The 20574-nt window shown below is 37.5% G+C and overlaps 1 protein-coding gene across 1 annotated transcript in view; it reads left to right on the top strand.

The window, feature by feature from the left end:
* The first annotated feature begins 295 nt into the window (after positions 1-295).
* The window catches only part of PRMT8 (protein arginine methyltransferase 8), a 166909-nt gene continuing 146630 nt past the window's right edge, over positions 296-20574 (top strand). The window contains exon 1 of the mRNA XM_074195191.1: positions 296-447. Within this exon, the coding sequence (XP_074051292.1) occupies positions 373-447 (75 nt within the window). The 5' untranslated portion in view covers positions 296-372. The remainder of the gene's footprint in view (positions 448-20574) is intronic.

Here is a 20574-nt window from a genome sequence, read left to right as displayed (position 1 = left end):
TGGCTGCCTTTGGGCTGCTGTACTTCCCCAGAAGCGGGGCGAGAAGCAGCTGTGCATCTGAGGCTACCTCCTTAAGCAAACCCGCAGCGTGTGTGGAGTGGGGCTGGGTGGGGGTGGGGGGTGGGGATGCAAGAGAAGAACTTGAAAATGTGTGAAGGAATCAGAAGCAAATGAGAAGGGAGGAAAATAAAAGAAAGTGGAGACTGCTGAAAAGACTCAACCGTGATTGATTTTTATCCCGTGTATGCTCCAGAAACAGTTTAGATTTGGGGTTTGTTTTGGGGTGGGGCTTTTAGGGGCCCTTATTTTTAAAGCCACATCAGCTCTCCCTTTCTCTACTATCTATAAATCTCCAACCCCTTGCTGGCTCTTATGGGCATGAAACACTCTTCCCGCTGCCTGCTCCTAAGGAGGAAAATGGCGGAGAACGCTGCCGAGAACACCGAGGTAAGGAGGCGAGAGAGCCAAGGTCCTTGGCGACCCCGGCCGCTCAGATCTGGAACCACTACGCTGCTGCTGCTGCTGCCGCTGCCGCTGCCGCTGCTGCTGCTACCACTACCGCTGCTCCGTTTCAAGTGCCAAACTTTCCCTAGCTCCATCCTGCTTGCTTCTTCTGCTGTTGCTCTCTCTCTCTCTCTCTCTCTCTCTCTCTCTCTCTCTCTCTCTCTCTCTCTCTCTCTCTCTCTCTCTCTCCTCTCTTCTCTCTCTCTCTCTCTCTCTCTCTCTCTCTCTCTCTCTCTCTCTGGGGTAGGAGGAGGGATAAGAGAAAAGCGAGTCAGTGCATGTACCAGTCCCCCTCCCCCTTGAAAAAATGCAAAGAAGCAGTTATCACCCTCTTATACCATTAGCTTGCAAGCTCTCCATCCTCTTCCTTCTGGCTTTGCAGTTCTCTGCAGTTCTTTCTCTTCTCTTTCTCTGGGCTCTGCATCTGTTTTTTTTTGGGGGGGGAGGCAAGGCGGGATGAAAAATCAAGTAATCAGTTTCTCCCTGCTTGTGGTGGTCGAGCTATCTTTCGATTTATCAATTCTGGGTTCTTAGGTCCTCACCAACAGTCCTGCCGCCGGAACTGAATACTCTGGATACTACTTCAGGACCACAGACAGGTCCTTCCCATTCAGAGCCGGGCTGGAAGGATTACAAGTCTGTAATTCGGTATTGGTCTAAAGTGCCTCTGTAAATGGGAGTGATAGTGGGTTAGAGCTAGAGTGGAGCCTCTCTCTTCAGTACCAGGGACAGCAGACCTGCAGTTCCCAGGAACTTGGGGGCTGGGAGATAGTTTGTGACCGCAGCTATAGACTCCATAAACGCTTGGGACCGATGTCCCCTGCCTCTATGCAGTTCTGTCTTTGTTCTTGATTAAGGCCCTAACTCGCTCCCACTCGCCGCCTCTTCTACTCCTCTTAATTTTACCTTTAAGTCGACCCGGAGCGTTAGTCTTCCCTTATGAACCAACCCTCCTCGGCCTGCGATTTCTCCCTACAAGCAGTTCCTAGCTCGAGTGGCGAGCATCGCTGACCTTCACATCTTTATAATGAGTTAAGGGGCATTAAGGCACCTGTGGTCATGAATAGCGTTAGCTTCCTAGAAAAGCGCGGCATAACCAAAGTAATTTGAGTGTGAAGACTGCTCCTTTACTTACCGGCCGGAAAAAGAAAAACAAAACAAAACAAAACTCCAGATTCTATTAATAGCCCGTAATTCAGTCGGACTGCCTCACATTTCACATTTTGCTACCCAAAGGCACAGGCAGGGGTGGGGAAGAGAATGAGAGAACTATTTCTTTATCTCCCCCTCTTATCCCTATATCTCTTGTTCCTTAACACCCGCAGCAGTCCTAGGTAGAACACCCATCTAGATTTCTCCCAAGAGACTGCAAGGGACGCAAAAACCCTTTTTTTCTCTGAAAGATACCCAAAGCAGTATGTATCCGGGAATCGTCTGTCTCGAAATACACACGCTCCGGGGGCTGAAATGTGGGAGGTGGGGGGAGGTGCATGAATGCAGCTGGGAGGTTTGTCAGTAATAAGGTCTTCGTGCAGGGTAGACTCTAGGATACGAACCCTTTTCTCTCTCCTCAACCCCTAAATCCTCAGATAATGAATTTACCAAACGCTCCACCTGCTAAATGGTCGGAATGATCCTTCATGTATGCCCTCTGTTTCCTACATCAAGGAAGCAAAGATCCGTTGGCTCCGTTACTAGCCCTTTAAAGCTCCGACTCTCTGCTTGCCCACCCTTGTCTTCCTGACATTTGTAGCAGAGGTTTCTATAAATAGCGCAGAGCCCGGGACTGCACCTCTGGAAAGTGTGGGCCAGCCAGGCACGTAGCGGGACCCAGCCTCCAACAGGCGGCTGGGAGGGGAGTGGGGGCAGAGGAGGCGGGGCGGTGCGCAAAGAGAATGGGGGGGACGTCAGGATGCCTGAGAAAGAAATTCTCAGAAGCTACTGCCACCAACCTTCCCGCCTCTCCTCGTTTTGTTTTTAAAATAAAGTTTCCGCTTCTATGTAAACTCTCTCCACCTCCCCATCCTGGATGCGCAATGTCTGGCTGGGAAAGGGCGACAACGGCTCCGATTTCCGCAGTCTGCATTGGGTAGCTGACACAAAAGCAACAGCCCACCTTAGTTAGGGGTTACAAGAGGAGCCCGGCTATTTTTACTCCCTCCTCTCTCTCTTTTCTCTCCTTCCCTTCCCTTCCCTTCCCTCTGTCCCTTCCATCTCCCTCTCCTTCCCTGTTCCCCCACCCTTCCCCTCCCCCCCCCAAAAAATTGTGCGCCTTTCTCTTCAGTAGCACATGCTGGCTTTACTTAAGGCTTGGATGAAAACAGCATCTTCTGCATAGAGCCAGCAGATCACTGATGTACCCCAGTGCCAGGGGTTGATGGGTTGACGGGGCAACCAGGGCTGGAGCAAGCTCCAGTGGATTCGAATCAGAGGGTTCAGTTCTTGTCACCTTCTATTGACTAGTGGCAAACTGTCTTCTTTTTTTTTTTATAAGCATAGAACGAATGGCTCATGTTGGGCACTTGGTCACGATCCAAGAGCTAACTAGTTATCTTTCTAATGAGTTGGGTCTGAAGCAAGAATTTCCCAAATGCAATTTCGATGGCTTGTTGTGAGTTCCTGCGGAGTGGGTGGGGTCTGTGAATGTGTTTTTAAAGGGTGACTAGAGTGAATGGAAATAGATCAGGAGGAGGAGCTGTAGGGGAGAATCTGAAGAGAGAGGAAGAGTTGAAAGGAGTGGGAGGGCAAGAAAGAAAGAAAGTGAATTAATGGAGAGGGGGTGGTGAAAGGCCACTCTAAAGTAGTAAAACTCTGGACTTTAAGTTTGGAGACATGGATTTGGATTCTTAGCTCTTTGTGACCTTGGGCAACTCACTGTCTCCGAATCTCATTCTCCTAATTTTAGTTTCTCCATTTGCAAAATTGGAAGAATAATATTTTTAACTACCCACCTATCAAAGTTATTTCAAGGATAAAGGGAATTAATAGTCTTTAGTAAGTGATACAGCTAAATATAACTCTGGTACAAAGAGGAGAAACTGAAGAATTAAAATACCAACAATTTCATCTTAGAATCCTTATCTGATTACTTAGCCAGGAGATTGAGAATTAGTTTTTATATGACTTTTCCATGCCATAATGGGCAAGTTTAAATGAGCTAGAATTGTACATAGTTGACTTATATTTGAATCCTAAATTTGGCTTTGACACTCTTATGTGACCTTGGACAAGCCACTTAAAATCTCTTAGAGCCTTCTTTTGTTATACTTGTAAAATGGGGGTAATATCACTTCTATTTAACTGGCAGAATTGTTTGTAAAATACTTTGTAGAAAATAAAATCACTATGTAAATTCAAAGCAGTACGATATAGTAGATAGAAGTGCTGTTCTGGGAGTCTGGTTGACCTGGATTCAAGTTTAGTCTCTGAAGAAGACTGGCTGGGTAGGCAAGTCAAATGATTTCTTAATTTGAGTGTAGGGTGCTAAATTACAAAGGAATTGCTAATATTCACCACAAAGGAATTTTCTATAAGAGAAATTTCTTTCGCTGTAGAAATAGCAAGTCTACTTCCCTCAAATATAAATGTGAGCTATTACTCTTTTTTTTTCCAGGCCTCAACTCCTCAAGACTTTATTTAAATTACATTTTTCATCCAAACCACCCAAATTTGGAGCTGATAGAGACCTTAAAGAATATTTAGAAAAAGAAGGAAAACCCAGAGCTGTAAGGGACTTGCCTAAGATCTCATAAACAGAACATAATGCTGATCCTCTGACTTCAAGTCAATTTCTTCACTAAACCCTGCTGTCCTCTCCCCTGACCAAATGTACACTCAAGATGAGGAGACAGAAAGCACCAGAGATATCTAGTTTTACTCCGTTTTTGTGTGTCTCCTCCCCTAGACCTAGCACAGAGCTCTAGAGAAGATAGGCACTTAATCATTATTTGCAGAATTGAGTGGAATTGTTGAATATGATCAGAGCTGCCCAGGGTAACACAATGAATGAATGAAAACTCTTTGGTTATTCATACTCCTTTTCAAGATCTGGCAATTACTGACTCCTACTGTGGGGCCCTCATTTGAATCACAGATAAATGGATTAATCACAATCCACAATTTTGAACTATGAGGGCTAATGGCCACTTCTGAGCTGTTCTTTGCTTTACCTAGTCCCAGTGAATGACTGGTGTATTCTTGCTGATGATGACTGCCTTACTCTTTTTCAAGGAGAAAGGAACCAACCCCTAACCCCCTCCAGGGGGTTTAAAACTGGTTTAGCAAAAGAATTGCTATGGAGACCAGATTTAAAAGCAAGTTGAGTATTTTTATACTGACCCTGGGAATTATGGGTAAAAAATATCTAATTTGATGAAAGGACGTTGTACCAAGTGAAATAGACAAAGTGAGGAAAATGGGTTAACAATTCTTTAAACACGTTGAAGGATTCTGTTCTCCCACGGTATCATTATCAACAAGTGACAGCTATACTCTGTGGTCGGCCCCCAGGGAGCACAAATAAGAGTGAGATCAACTCTGTGTTCTCTCTAGGAGTTGTTACACCTACAAAAACATTATTGGCAAAAACAGAATCGCATGTAGAAAATGATAGATCATTAACAAGTGCTTGATCTTACTGGTAGCATGAGGCTTTAGAAAAGTCCCAATCCTTAATTTATAGAGACATCAAAGAAATGACTTGTCCAAGATCACACAGATGGTTTGGCTGAGACTTAAACCTAACTCTTTTGACCTATAGTTCAGTCCATTTCCTATTGAATCAAAATGTACCATAATGAACAGTTTCTAGGCATGTTTTTCTTTTTAAGCTAACAAAAAATTTTTTTTTAAAATGTAATGCATACTTTGGTCAGTTGCTTTGAGTTGAATGGTGTGGGCTTACCCTTGGTTTTAAAAGTTATTTTTTCATGATGGGGAAGACTGAGTCAGAACAACCTCCCACTGGTATTTGATCCATGAGCATTGTTAATAATAATGATAACTCACATTTAAGCGTGGCTAGTTGTTGAAATGGATAGGGCTGGCAGATCCAGAGTCAGGAAGACCTGAGTACAAATTTGGCTTCAGACACTTACTAACTGTTATGATCCTGGGCAAGTCACTTAATCCTGCTTACTGCAGTTTCCTCATTTGTAAAATGAGCTGGAAAAGAAGACATAGAACCTATATAATATCTTTGCTAAGAAAACCATAGAGTCACAAAGTCAAACGCAACTAAAACTTCTAAACAACTAAGCTCATATTTATATTGTACTTTAAGGTTTTCCAAGTGATAACCTCATAAAACCTTTGTGAAATAGGGAGTGATGATATTTGTCCTTTGTTCTCAAAGAAGGCCGTAACATCCAGGAGTTGATGCCATGGCAAGCACATGAATTAGATTTGAGTGAGTGGGTGCTGTGTTAAATCATGAAACTTACTTTCTCCTCAAGAGTCATCTGAATCCAGGAACCAGACATGAATCAAAATGACTGGAAATGGCCCTGAATTCAAGGCAATCTGGGTTAGGAGACTTGCCCAAGATCACATAGCTAGTAAGTGTCAGGTGTCTGAGGTCATATTCAAACTCCCATCCTTCTAATTTCAAGGCCAGTGCTCTTTTCCCTTCAATCACCTAGCTGCCATTGAAATAGGGAGTAAAGTATGAGTAATTCCATTTTACTGATGATATATTGATCAGTATATATTTGTAGTAAAAGAATCTGGTATTAAATTCTAACTTTACTTCTTTGAAATCTTGGGCAAGTCATTTAAGTGTTCTGGATCTCAGTTTTCTCATACAAAAATGGGATTTGACTAGATCACCATGAAGGTCTCCCTTTCATCTCTATGTCTGACTGCTTTTCTACAAGATGACCCTTTCGAAGCCCTGATGTCTTAATCTGCCAAGTAGGTTAATAATACTTATTCTCCCAACAACACAGGATTGAAGTGCCATATAAAAGTGAGATATCATTATCCCTTACTTTCCTATTTCTATTATTGTAATAATCTCCCCATACAAACACTAAAGTTCAAGGTCATTCTCTCTCTCTCTCTCACCATGAGCATTTGTCATACTTCCCTAATGGATTCACAGCAAATGCAATTTTTCAGAGAATTCTTGACTAGGTGATATTTATCAAATACAACACTTCAGTTTCATCCAGGAGGGGATTTGATTTTCTCTTCTTTCCACAATATTGTGTAAAGAGAAAATTTTTTTACATCACATTATATTCCCTACTATACAGTAGCAGAAGAAAAATACAAAAAAGGAAAAAACAAACAACTGAACAGCCCAACAATATATAATCACCAAGATAGTTGGAAACAAACATTATATTTTAGTGTAAAGTGCAAATATGTTTGCTGCTTTTCTATTAATGATGACATGTGATTTTTGGTAGAGGGAATATAATCCTTCTGTAAAGGGAACTTTCAGGTCACATGCATGCCTTTGCCTGCTCACTGGCAACATCTAACACATGATTGTTATGGAAACTGCACTGGATTTAGAGTCACAAGTCCTGTATTTGAATGCTATTAATTTGAATGTATTAATGTATTAAAAGTGTGACCTTGGTAAGATACTCCATCTCTTTGTTTCTTGGGATACAAAATGAAGTGCTCTGAAAACATGATCTCCAAGTCCTTCCTAGCTTGTAGTCTTATGATTGTATGATCCTCTTACAGAATATATTTGCCCTTTTATCAAGAGCAATTTCCACAATCTCAAGGTAACCTACTTACACAATTGTTAAATCAGAAATCTCTGCCTTGCTTCTTTTTTCAAAATAAGTATTTAATCAACATTTTCTGTTTTTTACATTTCCTTAGTATCCTTTGTATTCCTTCCTTCTCCCCCCTCTCAGAAACATATAACATATATAGTGGGCTTTTTGGGAGTAGAAAAACAAAAAAAAGTCAGCATAACTAACACTGAAAAAGTTTGAAATTTGTGGAACACCTGTGAGCCTCCACAAAGGAGAAGGTTAAAATTTTCTTCTCATTTCTATTCATTTGAGTCCACTTGATCTTTATAATTTTGTTCGTTCAATTTTCATTTATTCATTTATTTATCTATCTATTTATCTATTTATTTATTTATTTATTTACTTTTGATGTGTCATTATTCCTTTTGCTTACATTGTTGTAGTTTCTGTGTATATTGTTTTCTCACTCTTTTTAACTGCTTATCATTTCAAATATATCTTTCCATACTTCTGTATAACTATCATATATATATATATATATATATATATATAGATAAAATTTCTTATAGCATGGTAATATTCTATCACATTCATGTATCATAGATTTTTTTTAGGAATTCTCTGATTAAAGATCATCTACTTAGCTTCCAATTCTTAAATATCATAAAAAGTACTCTTATAAATATTCTTAGAGTTTTTGTGGACTTTTTTTCCCCCTATTAAAGCCTTCCTTGGAATATAAACTCAGGTCTGGAATCTCTGGTTCAAAGATTATGGGCATTTTGGTCATTTATTTGCTTGATTCCAAATTGCCTACCAAAATGGTCATACCATTTCATAGCTCTACCAATAATGTATTAGTGGACCTATCTTCCCATGATCTCATCAACATTCACTTGCCATTATTGAGTCATTTTTTGCTAATATATAGAGTATAACATAAAACCTCAGGGTTGTTTGGAGCATTTTTTTTTTCATTTTGTTGTGAATACTTTGAAGCTCTTTTGAGAACTCTTTGTTCATAATCTCTGATTATTTATCTATTGGGAGAATGACTAATAGTCATACTGTTTATGTATCATGATTATCAAATTGTTGTCAGAGAAATTTGATAAAAATATTTTTTCTAATCCAACCACTTCCTTTCTTATGCTAGATGTATTAATGTTAACTGTGCAGAAGTTTTTCAGTTTCAAGTTTCCTCCCCTGATGCAAAAACAGTAACTTTACTTGAATCATTTTTTAAGGTGGTCCCACTCCTACTAATTCTCTTCCTTTCATCTCTAATCACCACTTGTGTGATAGTCTACTTTTTTCTGTCCCCTTCAGCTAGTCTATTCATGAGTTTTTAAATTTGTTTTTTACCTTTTTGCAAAAAGGACTTCTCTTAGTCTCTTCATTATCTCTTTTTAGATCTTTATTCTCTGATTCATGACCTTTACAGTTATCTGGTCTCCTTTCTCCATATTCTTCATGCAATCAGTTTTCAAGATAACCATTTGATACTTTCCTCTCTAGACGTTTTTGTCACCGTCTTGAAGGACTTGTTCCTTGGATTCCTCTTTTCCACTGTGCCTCATTTATAAAATAATGCCATTTATTGGAGGAGTCAGGAGGATATTTCTCCATTGTAAGATCTTTCCTTGCTCTATTTTCTAATTGTATAGCTCGCCATCAATATTCTTTCTTGTTAACCTCTCCCACCCACCCCCCATGGAAATATCTTGCCTATGTCCATGCTCTATCACCCCTCCAGGTGCCAACTACTCCCCACCAGGATAAGAAGACTTTCTAAGCATCATATCCAGTTTGAAGCCCTTATCTTCCTCCACTGACCATCTCTCTCCACTCCTAAAAGTATTCATCAGTGGATTGCATTTCCATCTCCAAAATAAAATGTTTCTGCCCCCATTCTTTTCAGTCTCTCCTCCTATTCACTTTTAGACCCATCTTTTGCTGGAACAAAAGTCACATTACCCTCATTGCTAGCCCCTGATTTGATCTCTGTACATGACTAATTTCTCTCTTTATTCCCCTCCCTTTTATGTACTTCCCATGGTTTAATATATATCCATGCAAAAAAAGTACTGATTCACTTGAAGGTAGAGTGTTATCAGGTTCTGTCTATTTTTTCTGTCCTTTTGTCCATTTCTTTATTGTCATTTGATCAAACACCCACTTTTATCCCTGCTTCCTTATGTACTTTTATAAAGAAGTTTCTTACCAGTTGTCACTGTGTTCTGCTGCATTTATTCATTCTACTTGCATCTCTGTTGTTTGGAGTGTTTGAGAGGTAAATGATCTCCTAAGTTCTGTTTTTTTTTTAATTTACTATTTTATTTGCTAAGTGTAGTTGCATAAAGATGTACTTTCTAAAAATGCTTCAAACTCTTTCTTATTATTGAACATTCTCTTTTGTCCTGTATGTTCAAACTCAAGTTTACAGGTTCGGCCACTGTAGGCTTCATGCTGAGCTTCATTGCTCTTTGGAACACATTCTTCCATTCCTTCCTCCTCTTTTTTTTTTGCCTCCTTCCTCCTTTTTAAAAAAATGGGCATGGAATAGTCTTGTATTTGAATATCCTTTTATCATCTCTTTTCCAAAGGTTTACAGAAATTGTTTCTGGATTTACTTGTTAAATTTAATCACTGTGTGTCTTAGATTTAAGTTTTCCTATTCTATTCAATATTTTTGCTATGCAGGATACAAATTTTGCTTTCAGTCTTCATTTCTCTTTTAAACCATGGTTTCACCAAATTCCAAAGGGCCTTTTTCTCATCAAATGTTAGATTATTTTCCCCATATTTTGCAGGATTTAATCATAGAAGCCTAGAGTCATTTAGTCAATCTGGAGTCTATATTTCTTTCTGTCATTACTGTTTTTCCTGTTAATTCATTAATTCATTTCCTGTTAATTCATTCATTAAGTTCAAGATCTTTGAGTTTTCTTCCTCCTAAAATCTTCAGTACTTTGTCTCCTACTTGCATTTCTCTTATCATCCATTTTCTGAATCCCTCCCCTCTGATTTTGTTTTCCTGGAGAGCAGGATCTCAAAGTATTTCAGTCCCTAGGGTTTTGCATCAAGTGACTTTGGGGTGACAGAATTGACTCTAACAGGTGCTGTGCTTTTTTCTTTAGACTTGATGGAATGCTATACAACCTCCTCACATGCTCAATGTTCTGAATTGGTGACCTGTCTCACTCCTCCTATTCCTTGGTTCTTTGGTTTGGAACAGCAGTTCAGAGCTTGTTTTCCTTGGCACTAGCAGTTCAGAATTTCAAAACATCAATGCTTCCAGGTTGCCACCTCCAGAAGCTTTTTATTTCTGAAGGATAGTGGCCAAGTTGATTGCCAAGGTCTAAGAAAACTTATAGTCTGTTGTCAGGTCTCCCTAGCACTAGAAAGAGGGAAGAGGACAGGGCTGTAAGAGTGGATTTTGATAAAGAATGTATTGTCCTTGGGTCTGCAAGTGCTGTCTCATGACTGGTAGGGTGAGATATGGAGGAAGGGGAGAGGGTGCCAAGTGAGTTTAGGTTCCGTGTGTGTGTGTGTGTGTGTGTGTGTGTGTGTGTGTGTGTGTGTGTCCAACTTTTGGAATTCTGTGTCCTAGAATATGGAGACTGCTGAACTTTCTTATTTTTTGGTGCATAATTTCTGCTCTTTTGAAGAGCTTTAAGAAGTCTTGAGGATCAGGGAAAATATCTACTTCTACATGATCCAGAATTAACTCTGCCTTAGTTCTGAGATCAATCTCTCTTCATATGCAAGTGTGTCATTACTGGATAGAATTTTAGAATAATTTAGTATAAGTCTCTCATTTTTAACAGATGAAGAAATTATATAGCATGCTTAGGGACTAATTAGCAGAGCAAGGAATTGAACCCAGACCTTTTGACTTGTTTAAATGCAAAAAACTGGAATTGGAGGGACCTTAGAGCTTACCTAGTCTAATCTCCTCATTTTGCTGGAAACTGACCAGAGAAGTTAAGTAGTTTGCTCAAAGACCTGACACTAATTAATAATGGAATTATAAATTTAATTCAGATCTCTGGATCCCATCGTTCTTCGACTACTTCATACTTTGAGCCTATTTTTTTTTTCTATTTTATCCTTAAAGGAAATGGGGATCCATTTTTCTTGAAACCGATTGCCATGAATTCACCTCTCAGTCTTCCAGTTTTCTTTTTCTCACAAGCTAAGTATATGAATTCTGTTATACATCATCCATGTTTTTGTTTCTTTTGTCTACGTAGGAATCCTATAGGAGGCAGTGGAGATGACTTATTCTTCCCAAGTCTTTTTTGCTTATTTCACATGGAAAGAGATTTCCTTGTGCATCAGCTATAAGATTTCCCTTGTGTATTGACACTATCTATAGAATATTGGATGACCTATTTGCAAATAGTTCAGAATGATGTTTCCTTCCAGTTTAAAGAAGCCTTTGACTCATAACTTGAGTAAACTAAGTATTCTTCATCTTATAGGTGAGGAAGCTGAGGACCAGAAAAGTCAGGTTACAAGTGACAGAGCAGAAATTTGAAGCCATGTCTTCTTATTTCCTATCTGATCTCTTTCCATTATCTTTGTTCTCTTTAAAGTAGTATAGAGAAGTGGTACGTAAGATAACAAAGATAATAATAAGGATGATGTTGATAGTATTTACATAGCAATGAATTGCTTGGCACTATGCTGAGTACTTTATTTATAATTATTATCTCATTTGATCCTCACAACAACCCTGGGAGATAGATGTTATTTTACAAATGAAGAAACTATGGCAACTGAGGTTAAATAACTTGCCCAGGGTCACATAGCTAGTAAGTGTCTGAGACTTGATTTGACTGGGGTTCATTTTTCTTTATCAGAAGCATTAGCTGGTTGGATCAAATGACCACCCGGTCTCTTAAATTTCCAAATCCATGCTTCCTATTACATCATAAAGACAGAAAAATTCTTTACTGTTTCGATAACCTTTCCAATAGCCAGGATTTTAATGGAAGGATAATCTAATAAACTCAATTCCGGAGTTTCACATTCATTCCATTATTTTGCACTCTTGGGGACCTGGAACACTTTCTTATACAACTTGTATGTAACTTGTACAACTTTTCTGTAGCATGGTGTCTATTTTTTCTTATTCTGCTTCTGTAAAAACGAGACTATTATTATCCAAATGTCAAATATGTCTATGGGTCATCCAATCTGAAACAATAGTATAATTACTTGAATCCACAGAATCATAGAACCTCAAGGATAGAAGGAACTAACCAATATTTGAATATGGCTCACTTCTACAATATTTAGGACAATAGTCATAAAGCTTTTGCCTGAAGACCTCCAATGAGGTCTATAATTTTATTTTGTGATAATTCTAATTGTTAGAAAAATTTTCCTTGCCTTGAACTTAAATATAATCTCTTTATCTTCTATCCATTATTCAGAATTGACTCCATTCTTCTGTCCAAAGAGAAGTCAGTATATGACAAATTCTGACTCTGAAGGGGGTCTCTAGTTGAGTGCTCCAGGGGTTAATCTTGTAATTGTGTTGTTTAATATTATTATATTATTTAAAATATTAATAAAGATACAGATGGAATAATTGTTTATATTTGAAGATAAAGAGAATGTAGGAAGGCTGACTTTCAAATAAGTGTCAAATTTGCTGCCCAAGTTTACAAAACTCTTAGTGCTACTAGAATCAGTAATATAATTGGGAAATGTTTAACAGAATAAATAAAAATACAATAAACCTAGATAATAGAAATGTTAATAATGCTATCTATCCATTGCCAGCACTAAAACTTGAAAAAGAGAATTAGGCTCAAAGATCTCAAGAGATCCAGAAATAGTTTGACTCTAATAAGGTAAAAGTTAATAGGGGTAAATATAAAATTCTGTAGTTGGGTTTAAAAATCAATTCCAAAATTTTAGGATGTGGAAGGATGGTTAGAATTCTGTTCATATACAAAAGGTTTGGGACACATAGCGAACTGCAAGTTCAATATGTTAACAATGTGACTTGATAGGTAAAACATCTAAAATAATTTTAAAGTGCATTAAGAAAGATATTTTATATATAGAAAGTGATCATTCTACTATGTTTTGCCATGGTTAGAACACATTTTAAGTCTTGCATTTTGTTTGGAACACGTATCAGAAATTAATTACCAACATCCAGAGAATGTTGAACGGTATTGGAGACTTTGAGTGTTTCATTCTGGAGAAGAAGAGATTTTTTGGAGGGGAGGGCATGTTAGTTGACTTAAAATATTTTCAGGATTGTCCTTTAAAGGCCAAGTTAGTAGAACTAGAAGAAATGGTTAAAAATTTTAGGTTTGGTATAAAGAAAAAAATCCTAATAGAGGTAAATAAAAAAAGTGAAATTGTCTATCTTAGGAAGTCATAGAATGTTTTCAAGTGGAGCCTGGATGGCACTTTGTTACTAGTCTTAATGAAGTATAGGTTAGATTTAATGGCCTCTAAGGTCTCTTAACCTTATTCTATGAGTCAGCCATCATTGTCAAATATCAAAGGAAAAATTCTCAAAAATTGTGAAAGAAGTTTAGATTGGTGGCACCAAAATGATAATTATGGAGAAAACATCATGAGAGTGAAGACCTACTTGGGATTTACAGAAAGTATACAAAGACCGAGATTCAATTATTGCTTCCTCAATGAATGAAGAAGAGCAGTGGTATCAATTCTACAAAAGTTATTTTGGTTTTAAAATTAATTTGCATGATTTTGTAGCAGTTCCATCAATCACTCTTCTTACAATTTGCTAAGGACACTTTATTACTAGTTTGCATCAGTTTTTACTTTTTTTATTTGGACTAATCAAGAGCTACCATTTTGATTCAGAGAGAATGTTGAGAGATTGGTGGGTAAGAAACTTGAATTTTAGTTCCATCTTTGCTGTTCACTCAGGCAAATTGTTTCCCCCTCTGGGATTTACTTTAGTCACTTATAAATTTAGGGTGTTGATTTAAATTATCTTCAAACTCAAGACTGGTGATCTCGTGATTCTATGATTCCTTGAGCACACATTCAGAAGCAGAGGAAATCAGCTACATGGGGTTAGAGATAAACTGATAATGTGCTATCTGTGTCAACTCAGACATCTCTCTGGGTCTCAGTATCTCTGGAAAATGATAGGATTGGATTAGATAATATCTTCATTTCCTTCTTGCTTAGATTCTATGCTTCCATAATCTTATAATCCTGTATAGTAGATTTTACATTTTGGGTAAGTGAAAGTTTACTGTATTTTAAGAGTTTAGGAGGAGTGAAGGTAGGGGAGGAAAGGAAGAGAAGAAAGCTAGGGAGAAAACATAATATAAGAAACAAGAGAGTTCTCAGAATAGCCTGCTTCTCCTTGCTTTACTCTTCCCATCTCCATTTTAGTTTTACCCTCACTCTGTGACCACCCTTTCTACCATTTCCTTTCCATTTCTTTCCTACCCTCAGAACCCTAACACTTAATCTGGGAAATATCCCAGACTCCAAAGCCCTAGTCATCTAGAAGTGATAGCTGGACCTTTGACCAGCCCCTGCTGGGGCTATAATCATTTGCCTAAGGGCAGATTCATCTTTAAACCTAATTTTAAAGTGGGTTAATTCTTTCTTTGAAGATTTTTGCTCTTCTCTTCTTTGCTCTTGTAATTTTTTTTAAATTGATTTACTTTTACAACCACAAGTAAAGATAGTTTTCCACATTCAATTTTTGTAGGGTTTTGAGTTCCCCATTTTCTCCTTCCCTCCCTTTCCTCTCCATTCCCCTTGAAAGCAAGTAATTACATATATTTTGTAAATGTATAAATATGTTAAATATATTTCCATGTTAGTCCTATTATGAAAGGAGAATCAGAACAAAAGGGAAAAGCATGAGAGGAGAAAAACAAAGCATAAAACAAATTTTAAAAATTGAAAAATAATATGCTTTGATTGACATTCAGAATCCATAATTCTTTGATTGGACATGGATAGTATTTTCCATCACAAGTCCTTTTGGAATTGTCTGTTTATCGTACTGCTGAGAAGAACTAAGTCCAACATAACTGATCATCACACAATGTTGTTGTTAATGTGAACAATGTTTTTCTGGTTCTGCTCACTTCACTCAGCGTCAGTTAATATAAGTCTTTCCAGGCTTTTCTGAAGTCCTCCCCTTCATGAATTCTTACAGAATAGTTGGATTTTATATTCTGGTGAAGATATATATATATATATATATATATATATTATATGTATGTATGTATAGCCTGTACATAAAGCTTAAGGGGAGTTAGAGGGAGACACTAGCAGCTGACAGAACTAAGAAAGTTCTCATGCAGAAGGTGACACTTGAATTGAATCTTTAAAAATAAAAGAGATGCCAAGTAGAGGACACAATTCTAGGCATGAGGGGTGGAGATGGGTGGGGAGAATCAATTCAAATGCAGGGAGATGGGAGTATTTTGTATAAAGAAGGCCACAAGGTATGGATCATAGAATGCACTGAAAGGAAATAATGTATAATATCAATATATAATATATGCAAAGGTAGGATAAAATGAAGGTATTAAATTTTTAAATACCAAAGAGAGAAGTTTATATTTTATCTTAGAGATAATAGCAAGCCAATTAAATTTATTGATGTGGTCAGATCTGAACTTTAGGAAGATTATTTTGTCTAAAAGATGGATTGCAGATGGATGGGGGTTGAGCAATGGTAGAAAGTTAGAAATCTGGGGAAACCAATTAGGAGGATTTTGCAATAGTTTGATAATAGGTGAAGAAAGCCAGAAAGAGTTGTGAGTGGGGGAGGAAGGGGCATATGCAAGAGTGAGAAACATTAAAATTTGACAACTGATTAGATGAGAGTGAGAATGGAGGATCGATCATTATGAGGAGGATGTGAACCCCAGTGACTAATAGAATGATGTTACCCTCAACAGAAACAGAGAAAAGAGAGGTGTGTTCACTGGAAAAGTATTTTGGATGTGTTGAGTTTGATATGCCAGTAAGATATTCTTTTCAAAATGTCTAATAGGCAGGGGGTAATGTGGAATTGAACTTCAGGAAAGAGATTTTGGGTTGGATACATAATCTGGGAGATATCTGCAGAGAAATGATAATTGAAAATATAAGAGTGATGAATTCAAGTGGGATCATGTAGAAAGAAAAGAAGAGCACCCAAGACAGCAGCCTTCTCAGTGCATCTGCAGTCTGTGTTTGATATGGATGATAAGCTATCAAAAGAAACCAACAGGATGTAGTCATATAGGAAAGAGAAGTAGTATCAGGAAAATTCAAAGAATCAGGAAAATTCAAAGAAGAGAAAGTATCTAGCAAGAGAAGATAATTAAATGTGACAAGTACTTCAGAGTCAACAAGGATGAGGGTTGAGAAAAGACCATTCAATTTGGTAATTAAGACATTATTAGTACTTTGGAACAATTTCTGTTGATTGATGGTGTCAGAAGCTTGAACCAACTGGTCCAACTCAATCCTTTTTATGGATAATAAAACTGATACTTAGAAAAGGATTTGACTGTCTAAGGTAACAGGTATACAGATGGAAATTGCAAAGGCAGATTTTAACTTAAGGGAAGACTTTTTATAAATCATACTTATATACAAAAGTAGACTGGACTGCCTTGGGTGGTCTTTGAGTCTTGAGGACAATTGTGAGGGATATTGTAAGGCATACTATTGTATGCCAAACAGAAGCCAATCAAATAAGCATTATGTATGCTGTATTTCATTTTCATATATTTTGTTAAACATTTCCTAATTAATATTTTAATTTGTTTCAGGAGGCACTCTGAAGCTTTGTTGACTGCTTGGGGTCAACAGCTGCATCTCCATTCCAGAGTTTCTAGTTACGTTTGGGTTGGATCACATCTTAAATGTGGTTCCTCACAACTCTGAGATTCCTTGATTTTAGTGGAAGATCCAAGATTCAAATAAATTCAAATCAATACAACAAATATGTAATTGTGTTTACTATGTATAAGACACTATAGTAAACTTTGTGGATACAAGGATAGAAAACAAAATATTCTCTAGACTGAAGGAGCTTTACATTCTTGGAGTGGGTGGAGAATATAACACGTACATCCTCAAAGTATATACAAAGTTAAACCAAAAAATACTTTCAAATGAGAATGACAAATGGCAACTAAAAACCTAGTAAACAGAGACAGAGATGCTGCTGATATGGGAAGGATAGAGCCCATTGCTTCATGGTAGCCTTACCAATTAAAATTGGAATCTGCTGCTGATGTGACCTTAGACAAGAAGTTATGAAACCTATCAGAATCAGATCCAGATTGAGAGCATAGACACTATAGCCTGTCATAACTGTAGTGTTTCAACTCCATTTGTGGACGCATTGAATGTTGTAGAATGCTATCAACCTGCTGTTCCCTGTGTAGAATTGCCTGATACCAAGTCTCACCAAGTAGTATGGACAGGGGTTCTTGGTGATCTACATGTTTCCAGGGAGAAGTGGAAAAATAGGTTGATTTCAAAGTATCTAAGTCTTTCTTCTTTGCTTAATCAAGTTTTCTATTTGGTTTTAAATATTTAAAAAGTTGCTTTTTGGGAAGAGTAAATTTATACATATTGTGACACTGAAAAGGGCAGAGCAGTTTTAGAATAATATAGTCTTAATTTTGTATATGACATATTAAGTCTTTGTTGAATCCAATACCTATTCTCAATTGCCATTCACTCCCCCCACCACACACACACACACACACACACACACACACACACACACACACACACACAAAGACTCAGGTGTCAAATTGTGTAATTGCTAACTTCCCAATATTTCTCATGTATGCTCCCTTCTCTCTATTCACTCATACAGCTACCATCCTAGTTCAGGTCCTCATCACCTCTAGCCTGAATCATAACTGGTTGCCCTGCCTCAAGTGTCTTCCCACTCCAATTCATCCTTAACAGTTTCTAAAAATTTTCCTGGGTCACTTCTTTATAAACTCCAGTGGCTCCCTGGATCCAAACTGTCCTCTCTGTTCCTCACATCTTCTGTCACTGTGCCTGACTGTCCTCTATGCCCAGAATGTGCATTGTCCTCACCTCTTTCTCATAGAATCTCTCCAGCCCTTCAAAACAGTTTTAAGAATCACTTTCTATGTGAAACCTTTTTTCTGATCTCTACCCTCATCCCCTTTCCCTATAAATACTAGTGCCCTCCTCTAACTACCTGGCATTTATTTTAGATATACTTTTATATGACTCTCAGGATAGAATTCATAAGTTCTCAGATAAAAAGACTATTACCTTATCTTTTTATCTCTAAAGACAATATAGGATCTAGTAAACACCAGTGTAGGTTCTCTCTTGTTGGGTTGGTTGTTTTCTTTTGCTCTCGAAGAAGACCAAAATGACATCACTATTTTGGAGTCAAAGGTATAGTTCATTTGGCTGTGACTGATAGGACCAATATGAACTTGGAACGTGCCCCCAGATAGGAAATTATGAATATTCTATATGAACATTTGTAGTGGAGATGTCTCTAAATCTATGAAACTCACATTTTGTTTTAGCTACTGCAATTCTGCTTCACTCATTCACAGTGCTTTCTTTGATGCAGGCACACCATGATAGGTGGGTCTGTGCTAGCATCTTCCATGTTACACAATCAAGTACAAAGTTCTTCAGAGAGACTTTGAGAGTGCAAAGGAGGCTCTTAATAACAGTTTGTTGATGGACTAATTGATGAACCCCATTGTACAACTTCCAGATGATTGATCATTCAGCCTCTGTTCAAAGACTTTGAGTGCTATAGATCTCACTACTTCCAGAGACAACTGCTTGAGTATAAAGTCTATGTCTGATTTTTTTTTTATAACTCTTCTGGGTATATAGAAGTCACTCAAAAATAGTTGATCATTTCTTTTCATAATAAGTCTACTTCTGCACTGGTAGTTAGGAGATATGACTCAAAAATCCTGGTTCTGCCATTTATGAGCTGTTATGATCTTAGGCAGGCTCCAATTTCTCTGAGCCTCAGTTCTGGCAACTATAAAGTGATAAGATTAGCATAGATAAATTCTAAATTCACTTCTAGCTCTCAGTCTCTAATACTTTAATGAGAAAGGAAGCTGAAGAACAGAGTGGGACTTGACCACACTTACCCAGGAAACTGGTGGCAGAATTGGTAACAAAATCCAGTGGTCAGTATTTTACCTTCATATCCATATGTAGGAGGTGTTGGTGGAATGTTGCTGTTGTTCAGTCCATAGAGACTAATGCTGTCCATGGGGTTTTCTTGGTAAAGATATTGGAGTGGTTTGCCATTTCCTTCTTCAGTGGATTAAGGTAAATAGAAATTGAATGACTTGCTAGTTAGGAAGTATGTGTTCTCATTTGAACTCACATCTTCCTAGCTGCCTCTGGGTGTTCACATATCATATTGTTTATGTAAGGAGGCAGCTAGGTTGCTCACTGGATAGAGCACTGGTCTTAGAAATTGGAAAACCTGAATCAGAATCCTGCCTTAGACATTTACTAGCTTATGTGTACCTGGGCAAGTCACAATCTCTGTCCCAGTTTCCCCATTTGTAAAATAAGATAATAATAATAATAATAATAACAATATCTAGGGTTTTGTAGGGAATTAGATGATATTTATAAAGCACTTTGCATACTGCAAAGTAGTATATAGAAGTTCTTGTTGTTGTTATAATATATGTGAGGGCATATGTGGTTTGGCTAAAAAGTCCATCTTTGAAATAAATAAGGAATAGTTCAATAAGAACACAAATAAGGAAGAGCCATGAGCAAGTTAATTAATTTCAGCCTTAGATCACCTTCTTTTTCATCACACAATTGCAAATGATTTCTTAGTTTAAGGAAGACCCTAAGCCTTTTTGAATACCATCATTCAGTGAAAAGATGGAATAAAAGCTGAGAATTGTGTTTAATTGTAGTGTTGTTTAATTAATACATACTTAGAAAATTGAAGTACATTCTCTTTTACTGTCAAGAAGTCATAACTTTAGTTTACTGAGAGAGTGTCAATCCAATGTAACAAGTGAGTATAGTTGGTAATAGAAATTTAAACTGACACTGATTTTTTTATTCATAATTGTCTCCTCTTTACAATCTTAGTAAAGTGTCATCTTTAGCGTGAAACAAACATCTCTCATATTAATTTACTAATTCTTCCCTTCCCAATCAAAGAATCTTTAAAGTATGTGAAGGTGGAGGTTATAACATAGATACATATTGATGCTGAAAACTGTTAACCTTTAATTTTAAGTACTTATTTTTTAGGAAAACTATCATACATGAAGGTAGAAAGTATTATTACAAAGATACAAAGGATTATTCAGTG

This window comes from Macrotis lagotis, chromosome 7 (genome assembly GCF_037893015.1).
Source record: "Macrotis lagotis isolate mMagLag1 chromosome 7, bilby.v1.9.chrom.fasta, whole genome shotgun sequence".
Classification (NCBI taxonomy): domain Eukaryota; kingdom Metazoa; phylum Chordata; class Mammalia; order Peramelemorphia; family Peramelidae; genus Macrotis; species Macrotis lagotis.
The sequence above is the reverse complement of the archived record's forward strand: the minus strand, read 5'-3'. Positions and strand labels throughout refer to the sequence as shown.